Source organism: Rhinatrema bivittatum, chromosome 1 (genome assembly GCF_901001135.1).
Source record: "Rhinatrema bivittatum chromosome 1, aRhiBiv1.1, whole genome shotgun sequence".
Classification (NCBI taxonomy): domain Eukaryota; kingdom Metazoa; phylum Chordata; class Amphibia; order Gymnophiona; family Rhinatrematidae; genus Rhinatrema; species Rhinatrema bivittatum.
The window spans coordinates 346,183,551-346,204,643 of record NC_042615.1 but is presented as its reverse complement, the minus strand read 5'-3'; the positions used below and the strand labels follow the sequence as shown (position 1 = coordinate 346,204,643).

The following is a 21,093-nucleotide window of genomic DNA, read 5'->3' as shown; positions in this document are numbered from 1 at the left end:
AAGCTGAGTGGCCAAATTAAAGATCATGTGTGGTAAACTGAAAAGAAATCATAGATAAACATGGGCCATGCATTAATACACATCAACATTCTGGATTTGCCAACAATAGGAAACGGGGGCAATATCTTAGTGATGGCTTTGCCTGAATTGCACATGGCAGACCTATAGCCAGCACTTCAAGCCTCTGTTACATCTGATGCATCGTAAGCTACATACTTCCAAAAGCAGAATCTTTTGCTCATTATTACTTATTGCTGTTCTTCATTATTGACTGAAACCAGCCATGTCAAGTGCATACCTGTCGAAGGAGTCTGTGGTCATTTTATAGAGGTAAATGAAGAGTTTGCTGCAGTGTCTTAGTGTGTAAGACACAGAGTCCGCAGATATTAGGTCATCCTCTAGCAGCCGCTGAAACGGCTGGGTATTTGAGGGGAAGACGTTCAAGGGGCGGAGTTTCCTCGAGTCCGAGAAGCAGCCCAGCAGCCGCACTGCATCGGCCAGCTTCTCATACTGGATCTCCATCCTGAAAAAATGCGAGTTGGCAGGCTCGTAGCGCATGGCCGCCGTCAACGTGCAGAACACCGTGTGCAGCAGGTCAAATACTTGGCTCTGGTTCACTTTCTCCCAGCCGTTCTTTGGTGGATTGCTCAAGGATCTCTCCATGGCCACCAGCAGAGACGTGACGTACACAAATCCTCCCACTTTTCTGAAAACTGTTCTGGTGCGATGACTTTCCCTTAGCACCACCAGCAGGGCCTGCGGACATCCCATAGCAAAGAAAATCAACAACAAAATTACTAAAGGAAACAGTAAGTGCGGAACTCATCAAAGTATGAACACCTTTTGGTGAAATTCTAACACACAATTATTATTTGCTAGTGTTTTAAACATAGAAAGGAGAACGTGCATGCTCAGGGCAGCTTTTTCTCTAGTCAGATGAACTATCTTATAAGTTTGGATCCCAGAAGGTAGTGAGATAGCTTCCCCTTGAACAGGGACTCTCTGCTCCTGCGGCAAGCATTAAATTTGTAACATAATAGGAAGGTAGCACAAGGAGCCCAAATATTTTTGTTTTTAACTACCAGATGAGGCAAAATGAGAATGTTGAGGAAAGGACCGTGGGTGCTCATGGAACAGATCTGTATCCTCTCAGGACTGCATCGCAAAAGAAAATAATAAAACCTCCAGGCACCCCGGTATGGCAAACCATACTTTTAATCAAATGTTAAAATTCGGCCAACATTTCAGTTCTCAAAGAGCCTCCCTCGTGGCTGAATTTTGACCTTTGATGGAAAGCATCCAGTTTATGCCCGGAGTTTCAGAGCAGTCGGGGGTGTTGGGCAGTAAAATGCGGAGCATCTGGTGCTTTTCTGAAATGGGGCCGGAAAGGGAAAAGCAGCCTTCCGTTCTCTAGATACAACTCTTATAATAACACCCCAGACACTGGAACAAATATTCTTAAGTGTCTTGACACTGTTGAAAGGGACCCTTGACTACGCTCTCTTTTACTATTACGGTTATTATTATTACAATCACTTTATTTTTCTCTTGTTATCGCAATCAGCTAGCAGGTGCAATCACAGACCTGAGCATCTTGTTTGTCAAAGGACGCCTCTTACATGATGAGCACCACTGGTTTTTCAAAGAAATACTATGGTGTTTGCTTATCAAAGGACAATGCTAATTGATTAAGGGGGGTGTTAGCAGAAGTGTGATCTTTTACAGTAATATTCTTTACAAAAATATGTGGCACTTCTCTTTTATAAAGTTCCACTGTAGTGTCCAAGGCTGGCCCACCGGCTCAGTCGCGGCTCTGCATGCTTAAAAGGCCAAGATCCAGGTTCCATTCCCAAATCCCACGTCTGCTCCTTGGGCTGCTCCTGAACTGGGATGCTGCAGAGGTAACCAGGGGGGCATCTCGACCCTCACACAACAATGACACCTACTGGCGGGCTTAAAAAGTACACTTATATTGGGGTCAAAGAGTACAATGCAGTCCATTCTTCTCAGTCAGAGGCCCTGAGACAGCTGGGCTAGGCAGAGAGAAAAGTAGTAAAATTGGAGAAAATCCCTGGATAACTACCAATGAAGGCTCATGGTGCTGCAGCCCCCACTAGGGGCAGGTTTTGATTGAAACAAAAGCTGAAAGGAGGAAGAAAAATATTTTGGATAATTTTTTAAAAAATCCCTTTATGGACACGAGATGCTGCCCCTGCCAGGAAACTGATTTTGTTCAGTGTTAGTGGACAGATCACCGCCATCATTTCCTTTTGAGAAGTTTCATCTGATGTTCAGCTGGGTGTCCATTTGCAGGAGAAGGGGGAAAAAGAACAATTCTGATTATACAAATGTTGCAAGCCCACTTGTGTTTTCTTTAAAAATATTTGAAAATTCTTGCAAGATGTTTTTGGGTTAACTGTGTTGCCACTCAAAGCTAAAGATCTTGCAGTATCAGTAACTTGCACACTATGAGGCCGATATTCAGCACTACTTATCTGGATAAATAATGACTTGTCCGGCTAAGAGGCAGATGCTGAATATCCAGCTACTTTCAGCGGTTGCCACATAGCCGAATAAGTCACTTATCTGGCTAAGTAGTTAGCCAAATATCTAGTGGGCAGGCAGGATCATGGCGGCTCTACTTATCTGGAATCCAGCTGATACTCAGACTTATCCTGTTAAGTTAATCGGATAAGTTAGAGCTGCCACAGAACAGGTTTAACTTAGCCCAGTAGAACTTATCCAGCTAAGTAGAACTAAATACAGGGATATTCAGCAGCATAGCCATGTGCTGAATATCTCATGTAAATTAGCCAGATAAGTGCTACCCAGGTAACTTACACAGACTGTTTCTTTTGAATATTGACCTCTATGAATCACAAATTGCTAGCAAAAGAAACCTCTGTTGCATTGGTCTGTGTATTTATTACCATGATCATTAATAATATAAAATATATTTTCTTTTAATCAGACAGCATAAGTTAATGATAAAAGTGAAAAAGAAAAATATAATTCAGAAAATATAGCTAATGTGTACTGCAGTTAATGGCTTGTTTTTTTTACATTGCAGTATTCTTCTCTGTCTGGGTGGTATAAATTATAGGGCAGAGTAGCATGGGAAAAGTGATCTAACTTTTCCCATGCTACTCTGCCCTATAATTTAAAATGAAACAAAAACCTTGAATATTAAAATGAGCTAAGACACCCTTGGCTCAGTGAGGAGTAAATCTATATTGGGCTATATTTTTTTTTTATTTTATTAACAAACTTGCAGGGTGTAATGCATTCTGAGCATGGCAGGAGCAGCAGAACATGAGCTAAGCTTATTCGCTCAATGGAAATAGTAGGTGCCAGGGAACAGTGTACCTTGCCTCCCCCGCTCCAAGCAAGGGGGATGGAGACCGTGCATGGGAGAAGAGAAGGCTCCAGAACAGTAGTCCCACATGGGGGTGGTGGGGTTGAGGAAGTTACAACTTTAAAAAGGAAGGGCAGGTTCCAGACCCCAGGCCAAGCAGAGCCACAAAACAAATCACAGCCCTGCATGGTATCCAACAAGATCCTCTGCTCTGTACAATTCCATGTTAATCAATGCAGTCCACCAACAAAAAAAATTTAAAAAAAGCAGAAAAATCAGATCAACTTTCAACACATAGGGTCTTATTTTAAAAAGCATTTACATGCGTAAAACTGGGTTTTACACGTGTAAATGCACTTTACTCGAGTAAGTGGGCTTTTGAAAATTGCTACAATATATGCCATTGAATCGTCCATAGGATTTATTCGCATAAGTGCACTTTACGTGAGTAAATGGCTTTTGAAAATTGCTACAATAGTAGTTACATTTATGCACGTAACTCCTTTGAAAATTACCCCCATAATGAAAAGTTATAAGCAGTAGCAGGTCAAGGGACTATCATTCATATTTCTAATTCTGAAATAATATTTCAGAACCTATTCAAGAAAGAGAAACACACAGTAGAAAGGCCCAGCTTTGTAACAAGAGATAAATTGGGCAGCTTAGATGGGCCTTACAGTCTTCATCTGTCATCGTATTTGTTAGATTCCTATGGAAGAGACACAGTGAAAGTAACTGGTCACTGCACTTACCCGTAATATGTCCGTCTTGAGCTGTAGTTCCGTGGAAGGAGCCGAGTGCATTAGTCCTAACAAAGTACCCATGTCGTCATCCCCGCTAGAAGACACCACCAACTGCTGCACAATCATCAGGGCATGCTCTCGACACTGTGGGTACTTCACTATATTATGTACACACCGGGCCCCTCCAAACTCCCGGAAAACCCCTGTGGATAAATCAAAAAGAAGGAAGCATGAATCGCTTGGGCCATTTCAGTCTCCTCTAGCAGATTTAGCCCAGAGTAAAAAAGTGTTTTATTCTTCTTCAGAACGGTGTCTCCAATTTCTTTTCTTGCTTGGCCCTGCTTGACAAGACAAATGATTACTGTGAAATTGCTGTATACAAGAAAAGAAACAAAAAACGTGTGCAAAGGTTATTCTAATTTGTGTGCAAAATGCCTTTTAATGTTAAAAGCATGTTGCTTCGCTATCAAACTTTTAAAAGAATCATTAGATCACCCTACAGGTCCCTTCCTCTAGTAATCCCAAAACATTTGTTAACAAATATTAACAAATCCAATTAATGCCGAGCAACTTTTCAAACCCCTACTTCAGCTCCACTCCTTTGCTGCCACCTCTCCCGTTATTCTTTTCCAAAAGCTTGAAGTTATAGATGATAGACTGACAAGACCTCCAGACACGTAGACGGGGGCCCCCGACTCTTGCCATCTCCCCTTGTGCTGATAGTCATTTATCCTTCCTTCCACATTTTATAATGCGTGGAATACATCTGGTCTGCACTTCCAAAAGTTTTGTAAACCGTTATGATGGCTGAACCGAATGACGGTATATAAAACTAAACAAATAAACAAACAAATAAATAAATAAATAAATTAGTTTCCCCAGTGATGCTTCCCACCAATACACTGTGCTGCTGCGGCTCCCTCTTGGACTACCATGGACACTCAGCAGCCACGCTGCTCAAGTCCCCCGTTCTGCTTTCTGCTCTACTGACAGACTGCGTGTTATGTGCAGGCCACGCATGCACCATCCACTGCAGTGAAACAGACAAACAAGACCTAAACAAATTCACTGTCCACAATGAGGGCAGTGGAAAAGGCTTTGTCTATTCACTCCCTCTTTCGTGTGTCCCCCCCGCCGGAAACTTTATTTATTCCAAAGGCTCACGCAGCTTAACATTCGATGACAGCTTTATTGGATGGATAAATTAATGGCCGCAGCCCATATAAATACAGTAACAAGCAATAAATTCAGCAACAAGCAACATTAGCATAATAATACAATATTGTAAAACTTTATTAACCTAACTAATACGTTAACTCCTGGAGACCAGCACCCCCTCGTTACCAAGTGCTAAGCTCCTAATTCCGCTGAGACGCGTGCACACCCCCTGGCAGTAGAAGCCGGGCAGCTGCCCCTGACACCTGGCCGTCGAAGCCACAGCGTCATTGCCGGTGACCCGACCGTAGAAGTCAGATTGTTTGGTCTAAGTGCCTCAGTACTCCTCCTCCTCTCCCTCACCCCTCTTGGCTGTCGAAGCATCAAGGGTCAATGTCGGACCTGTTGGGCCACTGGCCCAGTCAAAACCGCTTGCTCCAGAGGCCACTGGCCCCCGGGCCATGCCTAAGTAACCTATATGTGGGGGTGTCGCTTTCCTGGTCACCACGCCACGGTTCCCTGTTACTGGGAAATTCCCCCACCCACTCAATGGGCTGCAGCCATTAGCGGCAAGATAGCCTCGATTTCATCTTGGAGATCAGTGTTGAAAATATCCCACCCTATATCGGAGAGATGTGCACCATCTGGCCTGAACAAACCTGGGCTTTCATCAAGTAAATCGTGCTTAACACATAAACCATTAATTGTGGGCATGAATTTTGCCATCCGTCTATTAATTTTCTTTCTAACTTTTTCTATAGCATGGTGTGATCGCTCACCTCTCCAGATCCTACGGGGGGGGGTGATATAGGACCAGATGATAACCGACTGTGTGAACATATTATACAGTGTAACCAAACCTCTTTGTATTTTCTTTGTGAGTACAATGCTCCTGGTGAGAGGCAAGTCATTACCCCCCAGATGTATGATTATAGCCAATGGGGGGGAGGGGGTGTTGTCTTTTATTAGTTCAAGGACAGTCGGCATCAACTGGTCCCACCTCATCCCCAAGATCCCTTTCCAAAGTAATGATACTCAATGCGCCGCCATGCCCAGGTGTTCTCCCTCCGGCCGTTCGAGGGCCCTCCTATGTACCCAACGCACATAAGAGTGCCCTATAATCCATGTGAAGTACATCCGCAGCCCCCGATCTGTCGGCAGATAAAATGAGTCATACTATATATAATTGGTAAAATACTGTATTGGTCTCACGTAACGGCTAAACCTTCCTGATCGCCATCTGTCTATTGTCATTATTTCCTTGTCCTGCAATCCTAAGCTTGCGGCCATGGTTGCCGCTCCTATACAGAAAGAGTAGACGAGTAACCTGCTACTCTGGCTCCCACTGATTGTAGTGCACCTTGTGGAGGACCCAACTAAACTGGTATCTGGTCAGCGAGCTACCTCCTGTGTGTACCAGCAACTGTCCGCCGCAAGGCGAGCACTGATTTAAGTATATCTTGGTGCATCGCACTAGGCAAGTGGCCTCCCCAGACCATTCTTGGAGGATGATATTGGAACCGATGCCCAATTGGTCGGTCTTTGACCTGCGGATGTGTAGGATAAGTTTTCTATACTCGAGCACCATATCTTCCCTCTGTAAACATGTGGAAGAAGACCTATTCGCAGAATGTGTAGTCAGCTCGTTAACTAGCCGGGCCGCATAAAATGACAGGGAGAACGCACATTTAAATAAATTAGACTCAAAGAGACTACATAATCTTTTCAATACTCGCAATCTCAATCATTTCGGAATGCCACTGAGACACACCGGGAGCATCCCTCCACATCAATGAGATTGTACATCTGGCCGCATGCACACAATGATTAATGAGAATTTTATCCATAGCCGGAACTATTTCAATGGTGTCTTTCTAGTAACCCAACACTACCACATAAGGAGTCAGAAAGAAAAAAATATTATACATTAATATCCTTCCAGAAAGATAACACTTGCAGACACGATCACCATACATACAATTATGTGCCATTCATCCCACAGCTGTGCCAACACAATGGAAAGACAGAGCTGGAGAAAAGAGGAAAGAACATATAGGGTATCTATATACTCGATGTAGTACCATTGTCTACTCTTTTCACATAAATTGATATGGAGTGTGCTTCCCGCCATATCTCATCCCAGTCGGTATCATCTAATGCGAGTTGTAAATTATCATTCCATTGCTTTATCATAGAAGCAATTCTGGCCGAAATATCATCTGTCACAGTTATAGAGGTGTAAATGCGAGAAAATGCCTTCTCCTCAATAGAATGATTGCTCAAACATCTTTCCAAAAAACGTGGCACCCAGGGGCTCCACCCCCTCCCACTCATCTTACCACGGCATCCCTCCATCTGTAAATAACGATGATGAGTACTCTCCATAATCCCGAATTGTGACTAAGGGGGCCTTATTTTCTAAACGTATCGCACGCGGTAAGGGACGTTTTGCATGCGAAATGTCCCTTTTTGCGTGCGATACCAAAATGAGGCCAACTCCGTGAAGACGCCGCGGACGACGAAAAGGTAAGGCCCTTTTCGCGTCCGAGTTCGCTCCCAATAGCTACACCTCCTATGGTGGCACTATTGGGTGCGAAACCGGCAGCGATCGCACCGCGACGGTGCGATTGCTGCCAGCTAGCGCAGGCCCGCCCCCCGTTTCGGCCCCCCGCCCCTCATTCCCTAAAGTATCGCAGGCCTGCGATACTTTAGAAAATGAGGCCCTAAGTCAGTAAAAGACACCATATCTTCCCCCCCCTTCACAATTGCCAAAGAGCACGAAGATCACATTTTTACCAATTTGCCATTTTATTTTATTTATTTTATTTGTCGAGTTTTATATACCGTCGTTCGGTTTCGCCATCACAACGGTTTACATGATTCGACTGGTAGAGCAATACAGATTCCGTTTGCTATCTAAGAGTTAGTGCATATAGATGTTACAAATTACATACAAGATTTTTGAGCAAGTATAGGTATTATAAGTACATATAAAAATTAAAAGTACATCTCAGTGCTGTAGGTATTATTGTCCATAAGTGTGATAGTATAATAAGTTAGTGCGCATGTGAAGGCATTATAGTACATATTCTGGGTGTGCATAAATAATGTTGGTTATATCTTTTCACGGGGTTGCAAATGTTTTTATCGAACAAGGTTTGGGTTACCGGATAATAAGGTTGAGGGGGGATTTCATTTGTTATTTTGGTAGGCTTTGGTGAATAACCAGGTTTTTAGTTCTTTCTTGAAGGTTTTTAAGTTCGGTTGTGTTCTTAATTCTGTTGGGAGTGTGTTCCAGAGTTTGGGGCTTCTGAGAGTTATGGCTCTATCGTGGGTTGAGGTTAGTTGTTTAGGTCGTACAGGTGGAATTTTCAGGAGGCCTTTGTTGGTTGAGCGGAGGTTTCGTTGTGGTGCGTGGCATCTTATCTTTGTGTTTAATCAGTTAGTTTGCCCTTTGTGTATTAGAGTCAGTATTTTATACTCTATTCAGAATTTTATTGGGAGCCAATGTAGTGGGATAGATGGGAAAAAAGTGCTATACAATAAAAGTGGATTTCTAGCCAGGGGCATCACTAGGGACCATTCCAACTCTGGAATCCCCATAAGTTTGTAGACCTTCCTCCAATTAAGCTGTTTTCTGAACTCAGCCAGATTTAAGGAAGATTTTTTTTCCACCATTTGCGCTCAAGTTTTCTAAGTGTTTGTCTCTCTAATGAATTTTTTGAGAACCAAGGCTCTTTTTTTTGGTATTTCTAATTTTTTCTATTTTGTTAGTAGGATAGGATGAGAATTCATTAGCATGTTCTCCCATTCTTCAATACCAGTAGTAACTGATTCATATTTGAAGCTATTAAGATGACTGTTGACTTTAAAGATTATTCGGCAAACCTGGAGTTGCACATACCCCAGGAAGAAGCTACAGCAAACTGTGCATTGGAGGTACTGATTTGCAAACCTTTTCCTAGTTCTCCAATGTCAATAGGACATTTTAATACTGATTCTACAATAAACTTCCCTTTTTTTACTCCAGAATCTTACTCTCTGTGTGTGCTGTTGAATGCCATTTCTTGGGGCTTTTGTTGCTTTGTGGCACCAGCTTTTGTAACTGCAGGGGTGCCTCAGGTATGTGGACAAGAAGTGGATTTTCAACCAGGGATTTTCACAAAGACAGTTCTCTAAGCATTCTGCTGATTGCATCTAGTTACCTGCATTGGTGTTTGATGCCTGGAGTAGCACCGTCAAGGTCTCCATTACTAGTAAGGCCAGGTGTCTTTGGTCCTCTCTTGAACTGTTGTTTCTGGCATCCCCTATAACACAAACATGAAGAAATACAAGTTACAGCTAAAAGTCTTTCCCCAGCACTATTTATTTTCAGCTCTCCTGCCATCCGTGGACCATCTCTCCCCTCTTGTACTCTGAGTCAGAGGACAGAAAATATCAACTGTAATTGAAGGCAGAAAATGAATTTATGTTTCAGTGTGAATGTCATCCCCTTGAAGACTTCTCAGACTCTGTTCAAGGCCCAATCTCTCCTCTGACTCATGGCTGCAACCTAGAAGTACACTACAGAGCGCCTTGGCCAGCAACAAAAATGCAAATTGCTCAAAACATAATCAAACCCAGGGGGTGGAAAAATATTCAGAAAAATCAGGTGCAAATCAAAGGTTTTTAGGAGCTAGGGAAAGCAAAATTTCACTTTTGTTCTTTGCTACGTTGCTCTTTAATTTTTTGCCTATTTTTGGTTTTTCCTTTTTTTTTTTTCCCCCTTTTCTGTCCCCCACCACGTTCCAAGCACACTCTCCCTCCCCCACACTTTCCCCTGCTTCCAAGCACTTCATCCACACATGTCATCTATTGCAGAAGTAAAGTTACACAGCAAATTTCAGGTTAAAATCCCAGAACACCCATGGCCCCACCGCTTTATGAAAGTTTTTCATTGGTGCGCACGGCGGGAGATATGCGCGTATCCAGGCAGCTTTTAAAATCCGCTCGATACGCACCAGCCCAATATATTTGCGCATCCCCTGATTGATGCCCTTGTCAGGCTTTTAAAATTCACCTTCATGTGAGAAAAGTATCTCAGGAAGGATTACATGAAAGGATAAGCTATTACAAAAAGCAGGGGGAAGGGGTTGAAATAAAAAAAAAACCAACAACAGCTATTCTTTCAAAATATAAGAGTCACAAACAACTCTATTCCAAATTTATGACACAATTGCTAGGTCCTCCCAACATGACTGTGTTTCGTATTATGCTGCGTTGGGAGGGACACGAATCCGAAACATAAAGGAATATCAAAAGGAGGGATCGAATATGGAAGAAATCTGGATGAACAACACAAAGATCATTAAAAGAATCTGAGTTATTCTGATGCCGACTCGCACTTATCACCGAAGAATTCCAAAATTGTACCGAATAAATAAAAAGAGGAGGAAAGCCTCACCAATTCTTTTTTTTAGAAGATTGCATTCACTCAGCCAACATAGGTCTGAGCATACTAACAGCATGTATGTTAAAGGAATCAAAACCCTTTACTTAAATAAGCACATTTAAATAAACGGCACTAAAGGGTCACACACTATCCAATCATGTGGTACACCTCCTGTCAATCAATGTTCAGTCAATCAAACAAAGAAAGGAGGACATACCACATGATACTCATGTCAATGAACAGTACAATCTAATTAAATAAAAGCAGACCATTCGATCTCATGATTTAGACCAAGCGGACTGTGATACATTACAGGAGGACCTTGCAAGACTAGAAGATTGGGCATCCAAATGGCAGATGAAATTTAATGTGGACAAGTGCAAGGTGTTGCATATAGGGAAAAATAACCCTTGCTGTAGTTACACGATGTTAGGTTCCATATTAGGAGCTACCACCCAGGAAAGAGATCTAGGCATCATAGTGGATAATACTTTAAAATTGTCGCCTCAGTGTGCTGCAGCAGTCAAAAAAGCAAACAGAATGTTAGGAATTATTAAGACGAGAATGGTTAATAAAACAGAAATTGTCATAATGCCTCTATATCGCTCCATGGTGAGACTGCACCTTGAATACTGTGTACAATTCTGGTCACCGCATCTCAAAAAAGATATAGTTGTGATGGAGAAGGTACAGAGAAAGGCAACCAAAATGATAAAGGGGATGGAACAGCTCCCCTATGAGGAAAGGCTGAAGAGGTTAGGGCTGTTCAGCTTGGAGAAGAGACGGCTGAGGGGGGATATGACAGACCTCTCATGATCTTTAAGACCATGAGAGGTCTTGAACGAGTAGATGTGACTCGGTTATTTGCACTTTCAAATAATAGAAGGACTTGGAGGCATTCCATGAAGTTAGCAAGCAGCACATTTAAGACTAATCAGAGAAAATTCTTTTTCACTCAACGCACAATAAAGCTCTGGAATTTGTTGCCAGAGGATGTGGTTAGTGCAGTTAGTGTAGCTGGGTTCAAAAAAGGTTTGGATAAGTTCTTGAAGGAGAAGTCCATTAACTGCTATTAATCAAGTTGACTTAGGGAATAGCCACTGCTATTAGTTGCATCAGTAGCATGGGATCTTCTTAGTTTTTGGGTAATTGCCAGGTTCTTGTGGCCTGGTTTGGCCTCTGTTGGAAACAGGATGCTGGGCTTGATGGACCCTTGGTCTGACCCAGCATGGCAATTTCTTATGTTCTTATGTTCTAAGGAATGTAAGGGTTGCAATTTAAAAATCCACGACTGTTCACATTGGAGGGGGAAGCAAACAAAATCCCCTCCACATGAAGGCAAAAGACAATGGTCAATCACAAAACAATTCTTTTGAATTTCGGTATGTATAATCTTACAGTTTTTGGACACTTATTCTTACATGACTACATTATATTGACAATGTTTTCCTTTTTTGGTTGGGTACTAATGTACAGTTTTTTTGTATTTTTAGACTGGCTTAACTCCTGTGATCCTAACCTATGTTTTTCATAAGAACATAAGAAATTGCCATGCTGTGTCAGACCAAGGGTCCATCAAGCCCAGCATCCTGTTTCCAACAGAGGCAAAAACCAGGCCACAAGAACCTGGCAATTACTCAAACACTAAGAAGATCCCATGCTACTGATGCAATTTTCCCTAAGTAAAATTGATTAATAGCCTTTAATGGACTTCTCGTACAAGAACTTATCCAAACCTTTTTTGAACCCAGCTACACTAATTGCACTAACCACATCCTCTGGCAACAAATTCCAGAGCTTTATTGTGCGTTGAGTAAAAAAGAATTTTCTCCGATTAGTCTTAAATGTGCTACTTGCTATCTTCATGGAATGCCCCCCAGTCCTTCTAATATTATTTCATATTGAATCCATCACTCTCAAATCTTTTTGATGGGTCTATCTCGTTAACTAATGATCATTTTTGTACTTCTATTTATTGCAAACCTACAGATAAAAACACATTTTTTATATGTGAGCTGTCAACCACTGTCTTTACATGACATCATCCCAGTCAATCAGTTTTTTTAGACTATAGAGATTATGGTTATCGCACTGTAAATTTTTAAATGAAGCTCATCATATATTTTGTAATTGTTTTGCACGGGGTTATCCCTAGTCACCTATAATATCATCAAAGTGGTTTTCAAACAAGCCGTATATGTTAATCAGGACTTTTATTCCAGTCCTCCAGTTCTCCTGACCAGCATCCTGTTAACATTCATGATACCTTTCTCATATTTTAGAATGGGTGTGCATATTGACAGATAGCCATTTGCGTGTTTTTTCACTTCAAAATGGCCACCAATTCCACTTTGAAACTACTTGACAGACCGCAAAAGTGGATGACAGCAGTGGCAACTTAATTATATAAAGCTTTTGACATCAGTAAGTCTCCTGATTATTATAAACATATTTTATGTGATGTTCTTAATATCAATGCAGTTGTGCTGTATAAGCGATATTATGGGGCTTTATTACAGCTATAAGGTATGCTGTTTTAAAACTGTTGTGCTGTGTTTTTTAGAACCCGAGATTTTTGCAAAGGAAGAACTTAATACTCTGGGTGACCCCTGAGGAAGGAAGATCCATTTTGAAACACTGTAGTGTTGGGATGAAAGGAAATAGCCTTGATTGCCGATACATTTAGAGGGAAAAATAACCCATGCTATAGTTACACAATGTTAGGTTCCATATTAGGAGCTACCACCCAGGAAAAAGATCTAGGCATCATAGTGGATAATACTTTTAAATCATCGGCTCAGTGTTCTGCAGCAGTCAAAAAAAGCAAACAGAATGTTAGAAATTATTAAGAAGGGAATAGTTAATAAAACGGAAAATGTCATAATGCTTCTATATCGCTCCATGATGAGACCGCACCTTGAATACTGTGTACAATTCTGGTCACCGCATCTCAAAAAAGATATAGTTGTGATGGAGAAGGTACAGAGAAAGGCAACCAAAATGATAAAGGGGATGGAACAGCTCCCCTATGAGGAAAGGCTGAAGAGGTTAGGGCTGTTCAGCTTGGAGAAGAGACGGCTGAGGGGGGATATGACAGACCTCTCATGATCTTTAAGACCATGAGAGGTCTTGAACGAGTAGATGTGACTCGGTTATTTGCACTTTCAAATAATAGAAGGACTTGGAGGCATTCCATGAAGTTAGCAAGTAGCACATTTAAGACTAATCAGAGAAAATTCTTTTTCACTCAACGCACAATAAAGCTCTGGAATTTGTTGCCAGAGGATGTGGTTAGTGCAGTTAGTGTAGCTGGGTTCAAAAAAGGTTTGGATAAGTTCTTGAAGGAGAAGTCCATTAACTGCTATTAATCAAGTTGACTTAGGGAATAGCCACTGCTATTAGTTGCATCAGTAGCATGGGATCTTCTTAGTTTTTGGGTAATTGCCAGGTTCTTGTGGCCTGGTTTGGCTTCTGTTGGAAACAGGATGCTGGGCTTGATGGACCCTTGGTCTGACCCAGCATGGCAATTTCTTATGTTCTTATGTTCTAAGGAATGTAAGGGTTGCAATTTAAAAATCCACCACTGTTCACATTGGAGGGGGAAGCAAACAAAATCCCCTCCACATGAAGGCAAAAGACAATGGTCAATCACAAAACAATTCTTTTGAATTTCGGTATTTATAATCTTACAGTTTTTGGACACTTATTCTTACATGACTACATTATATTGACAATGTTTTCCTTTTTTGGTTGGGTACTAATGTACAGTTTTTTTGTATTTTTAGACTGGCTTAACTCCTGTGATCCTAACCTATGTTTTTCATAAGAACATAAGAAATTGCCATGCTGGGTCAGACCAAGGGTCCATCAAGCCCAGCATCCTGTTTCCAACAGAGGCCAAAACCAGGCCACAAGAACCTGGCAATTACCCAAACACTAAGAAGATCCCATGCTACTGATGCAATTTTCCCTAAGTAAAATTGATTAATAGCCATTAATGGACTTCTCCTACAAGAACTTATCCAAACCTTTTTTGAACCCAGCTACACTAATTGCACTAACCACATCCTCTGGCAACAAATTCCAGAGCTTTATTGCGCGTTGAGTAAAAAAGAATTTTCTCCGATTAGTCTTAAATGTGCTACTTGCTATCTTCATGGAATGCCCCCCTAGTCCTTCTAATATTATTTCATATTGAATCCATCACTCTCAAATCTTTTTGATGGGTCTATCTCGTTAACTAATGATCATTTTTGTACTTCTATTTATTGCAAACCTACAGATAAAAACACATTTTTTATATGTGAGCTGTCAACCACTGTCTTTACATGACATCATCCCAGTCAATCAGTTTTTTTAGACTATAGAGATTATGGTTATCGCACTGTAAATTTTTAAATGAAGCTCATCATATATTTTGTAATTGTTTTGCACGGGGTTATCCCTAGTCACCTATAATATCATCAAAGTGGTTTTCAAACAAGCCGTTATATGTTAATCAGGACTTTTATTCCAATCTTCCAGTTCTCCTGACCAGCATCCTGTTAACATTCATGATACCTTTCTCATATTTTAGAATAGGTGTGCATATTGACAGATAGCCATTTGCGTGCTTTTTCACTTCAAAATGGCCACCAATTCCACTTTGAAACTACTTGACAGACCGCAAAAGTGGATGACAGCAGTGGCAACTTAATTATATAAAGCTTTTGATATCAGTAAGTCTCCTGATTATTATAAACATATTTTATGTGATGTTCTTAATATCAATGCAGTTGTGCTGTATAAGCGATATTATGGGGCTTTATTACAGCTATAAGGTATGCTGTTTTAAAACTGTTGTGCTGTGTTTTTTAGAACCCGAGATTTTTGCAAAGGAAGACCCCTGAGGAAGGAAGATCCATTTTGAAACACTGTAGTGTTGGGATGAAAGGAAATAGCCTTGATTGCCGATACATTTAGAGGGAAAAATAACCCATGCTATAGTTACACAATGTTAGGTTCCATATTAGGAGCTACCACCCAGGAAAAAGATCTAGGCATCATAGTGGATAATACTTTTAAATCATCGGCTCAGTGTTCTGCAGCAGTCAAAAAAAGCAAACAGAATGTTAGAAATTATTAAGAAGGGAATAGTTAATAAAACGGAAAATGTCATAATGCTTCTATATCGCTCCATGATGAGACCGCACCTTGAATACTGTGTACAATTCTGGTCGCCGCATCTCAAAAAAGATATAGTTGCGATGGAGAAGGTACAGAGAAGGGAAACCAAAATAATAAAGGGGATGGAACAGCTCCCCTATGAGGAAAGGCTGAAGAGGTTAGGGCTGTTCAGCTTTGAGAAGAGACAGCTGAGACGGGATATGATAGAGGTCTTTAAGATCATGAGAGGTCTTGAATGAGTAGATGTGTATCGGTTATTTACACTTTTGAATAATAGAAGGACTAGGGGGCATTCCATGAAGTTAGCAAGCAGCACATTTAAGACTAATCAGAGAAAATTATTTTTCACTCAACGCACAATAAAGCTCTGGAATTTGTTGCCAGAGGATGTGGTTAGTGCAGTTAGTGTAGCTGGGTTCAAAAAAGGTTTGGATAAGTTCTTGGAGGAGAATGGAGGAGAAGTCCATTAACGGCTATTAATCAAGTTTACTTAGGGAATAGCCATTGCTATTAATTGCATCAGTAGCATGAGATCTTCTTAGTGTTTGGGTAATTGCCAGGTTCTTGTGGCCTGGTTTGGCCTCTGTTGGAAACAGGATGCTGGGCTTGTTGGACCCTTGGTCTGACCCAGCATGACAATTTCTTATGTTCTTATGTTCTCCAGGAGGCACTTGCACAAGCATAAACATTCAGATAAGTGATGTGTTTTTTACATAAGATCTGAAGTTAGCAGCATTTTTTTTGAGTTTTAAATTGCAAAAGAAAATATGCTTTAAAAAATACATACCTGATCACAAGGCAATATAATTCATATTACATGACCAATGATTATAATTCAAGCACACGAGAGGACTTCAAAACACAATCAGCATGTGTTAGTCCTGTGCTATATGAAGGTCATTCATCTTATGATAAATTAATTCTCATATCGCATAAAGTGATACATAAAATGTGTGCACTATACTTAAGACGGTATTGGCCATGTCTATGCCCACATTTTATTTTTCAGGTGCATTTCATTTTGCTTTTTAGCAGGGCTGTAAATTATGGGATCTTTTGGTTTCCACTATTAACAGATCTCCTATCTCGAGCCTGTGTTCATTTTCTGGACATTCCCCTTGTGGTCATTGAAAGGCTTGTGACCTATCCTGAATTCTTACAATCTTTCAACTCAATGAAAAGTTTTTCTGTGTTTCTCTACTGATTGCTCTTCGAAAGTGGTCATCTATGTTATCTTTTGTATATATCCACTTCTCTATGGGGGGAAAAGACCATTCAAATGTTGAAAACTCAGACTTTTGAGAGCATTGATCCTGTATTCACCAAAATCAAACAAAAAAGCCCCATTAGAATAGCAGTGGACTCTGTCAAAACATGATGTTTCTGACTGCCATGTTTTAATGAATGACCAATGTCTTGCACCTTCACACGGAAGGGATTTTGCTCGCTTCCTTCTCCAACATGAAGAGCAGTGGATTTTTAAGTTCATCCCTCTGATCTAAATCAAAAAAATCGAATGGTCTCCTTTATTTAATTATTTTGTGCTGTACACAGACATCATTATCACGTGGCATGTCCCCTTTTCTTTCTTTGCCTGGCCAAACATTGATTGACAGGGAATATACCTTGTGATTGGTTACCATGTGACTCTTCAGCGCCATTTATTTACATGTGCTTATTTAAGTAAAGGGTTGCAGTTCCTTTAACATACATGCTGTAGTATGTTTAGATCTATGATGGCTGAGTGAATGTAATTGCTAAAACGTTGTAAGAATTTCCTCTTCTTTTTGTTTCTTTGGTACAATTTTGGATGCCTTCAGTTATAAGCATGTCCGTATCAAAATAATTCAGATACTTTTAAAGATCTTTGTGTTGTTCCTCCAGATTTCTGCCATGTCCTTTTTCTCTCTCTCTCCCATTACAGATCCTTTCTCCCTCCATGTTCAACCAATACTCAATCCTCGCTTCCTTTTCCTACAGTCTTCCTCTTCCTTATCCAATTTTCTTTCTATCACCCCCATCCTCGAATCTCTCCCTTTATTCCAGGTCCCCCTTTTTTCTCCCTATTCCTGAATTATTTCTCCATTTTCTCAGTACTTGGTACTCTCTCTTATCCTGGGTCCTCTTTCTCTTTCCATCACCCTGCCTCTCATCCAGGGTACTTTCTCCCTTCTTCCTCTCCCTCAGTCCCTGGTACTCTCTCTCCTTTTCCTTATTTTTCCTCCTTACCTCTCATAGGCGATCCTTTCTCTCTTTCTGTCCCATCAGTATGGAGACTTTTGTACTGGGTTTAAAATTATTATAGTGCTATCAAAACAAAAAAGTTATGTATATTTTAAGAATAGCTTACTATTATTTTCCATGAGGACAGTCCACCAGAGTTCTCCCCTCATACCAAAATGAATTGTTCATTCACTACTAGCACTACAGGGAATAAACGTCCCAGATTCATCCACCAGAACTTTGGGAATTTAACCCTCCCTCCTTCCTACTAGCAGGAGAAAAGCAGTGCTCCCTATCTATGTGAACCACCTCTGCCAGCTTCAGTCCAATGTTTGAATGTGTGGGTCCCTGTAATCTTGCAGGACTGGCACATTCAGAAAACAGATTAAAGTCAGCAGAATGAGACACACACGGGTATCCTCCTGCCAGTAGAAGGGGGATAGAGGATGAGAATCATGCAAAATATAGTTTTATGTACCATAAGGATGGAGAAAACTTGAAAGTGTGCCAGAAAAGAAAAAAGGTTGAAAAGCACTGGTCTAAAGTAAAGAATTCGTAATGGCATCCAGTGGCTGATCTTTCAGACAAAGACGATTCTTTTCTGTCCTTCAAACATGCCAGAAATATTCCCCATTCCAATTTTTATGGCACTTTAAAAACAAAAGCTAATGATTTTACTGTGTTAACAAATCTTTTACATTTATGTACTAAGAAATTCACAGTAAAAAATATTAAGGGGTAGATTTTATAACATGCACGCGCCAGTGCACACAAGTTATAAAATCGGGTGGCTGCGCGCATGTGTGGGCAGTGCGCGCGATGGGGGGGTGAATTTATGCAAACTCCGCACGGGGACGCAATCGGGCCTTCTCCAGTTCCATAACCCCCTGCCAAACCTTCTTTCCCCTTTCCCTATCCTCCCCACCCCCTAAAGCTAACCTACCTTGCCTGTTTTTTTTTGTTTTTTTTAATTTATCACTTGCTGCTCCTCGGAAGCATTAGTAATTTGCTTCCCGGGACAGCAGCTAATGGCCATTGTCCCGGCCGGCCTCCATCCCGCCCCGCCCCTTTGAAAAGGCCGGGAACTTGTGCGCGAACTGAGGTTTACGTGCGTGGCCGGACCCCTTTGAAAATTCGCCCGGCGCATGCAAGATCTGGCTACGCACGTAAACCCCAAGATTTATGCCCGCAGGGCTTTTAAAATCCAGGCGTAAGCTTGCAAAGTTGTACCAGTCTTTGTTGGTCTCTAATTTAGAAAAAAAATGCATAAAATTGGCTTGAAAAAGAGGTTAGAGGAAGATATGGATCCCAAGGTAATAAGGTGTATAGGCCAAAAAATGTTGTCTCATGTCATTTGGGGGCAAAGTTTTGTGTCATTTAGGTTTTTCCCAAATTTTTTTTTTGTAGGTTTCGGATATAGTAGGCATTAAAAATGATAAAAAGGAAAAACACAAACTTTAGTGCTTTTTTCCTTTCGTTTTTGTTCTGAAAACAACATGAAATGACAGACAACGTCAACGACATTGCTTATGTTGTTTCAAACAAATGCACATCCCTACAAGGTAATAAGTAGTTAGTGTTCCAGGTATAGCAAGGTAATACTTGTGAGCCATCCTGCGTGCTCTAAGAATGATGGGATATAGAATGAATAAATAAATAAAAATGATCTACTCATGAGAAAATGTAATATAAACGAAATCACGGGACATATCTACCCTATCAAAGCACACAAAATGTTTTATTCGTCGTCTTTTAGATATGAAAAAATGGCAAGACTTTGGAAGGAGTTCAGGTAGTGATAATAAGAATGTAAAATATTAAACAGTTAAGTGATGCGTATCGTCTTACTCTTTCATCCTGAGCCTTGCGTTTAACCATGCTATATATTATCTCTCTTGTTTCATCCTTAGTAGAGAGATGTCTAAAGCTTAAGGAGAAAGCTTAGTAAAATGGGAGAAAGGCCACATAAAGAGAAATTTCTACAGGAGGTGAGAGATGGGAACGAGAGCAAGGTGTGCTGATGCAGGATGCAAATGTATTTGCTGTATATGTGAAGAATTATTAAATACATGAAAAGAAAATTAAATATAATAAAGCCATCATTAGCTCAAACCTACCAGCTTTCTTAAGCATCACACATGCTTCTTCCCCTGGGACACACAGAATCGGTCTAAACGTGACAGGGTTTGGTATTTCTGCAGTTTTCAAATCAAATGCTCAGCCTTCTTTATGATAACACATCATATACTATGATAAATATCACCGCATATCTGTCACTTTTTCCATTAAAGATATGTCATTAAGTCTTCTTCATCTCTATATAATGAATTTAATGATCGCAGAGAAGAGAGAGCTCACATCTGCCCATGAGGGCACAGACATCCTCCGTAAAGTTAGATCATACATTAGCAAGACTCAAAACTACAAGAGAGGGGTGGCAGCCAGAAGCAGAGCAAGTAAAGCCGCTGCTTTCAACCATTCTCCTTCCCCCCACCCCCACTCACAAGTAAAGGACGTCCGAAAAATCCCCTGTGGAGAAGGGGCCGCAGCAGGTGCACCACCATCCCAGAAAGTGATTCGTCAATGTCAGGATCCTGAGCTGGGAAGCAGGCAGCCAAGAATGGGGGCCCAGGTTCTGAGTCCTCACCCGACACCTGGCATAGACCTGACGTACATCCAGGAGAAGGTTTAAGGTACCGGTAAATGCAAGCAGGCTCTCGCGGAACGTTTAGCAAACACAGCCAAGGCCATAAAGCAAAGCAAATGCACAGAAGCAGATACACCAGGCAGACAGATCATACAGTGACAAAGAAAGAAAGAAAGCATGTTCGGGATCAGGGCTGGCCTCAGATGAACCAGTCAGGAGCCCAGCTAAGGGAAAGACTGATATAGCGTGCGTGCTAGGGGCTGGGTTCCTGCTGGACCACGTCAGACATTGGAAGCAAGCTAGGCACAAGCACCGAACCAATTAGGAAACAGAACACAGATGCAGATAGCACTACCCGAGAACCCAGGCAGCG

General features: G+C 41.2%; 1 protein-coding gene across 1 annotated transcript in view; it reads right to left on the bottom strand.

Annotated features, from left to right (window-relative positions):
* Window positions 1-21,093, bottom strand: part of WDFY3 (WD repeat and FYVE domain containing 3) — a 616,621-nt gene that overhangs the window by 351,712 nt on the left and 243,816 nt on the right. Inside the window, 3 exon segments of the mRNA XM_029599364.1 lie at window positions 299-756; window positions 4,108-4,301; window positions 9,459-9,560. Coding sequence (XP_029455224.1) covers window positions 299-756; window positions 4,108-4,301; window positions 9,459-9,560 — 754 coding nt within the window.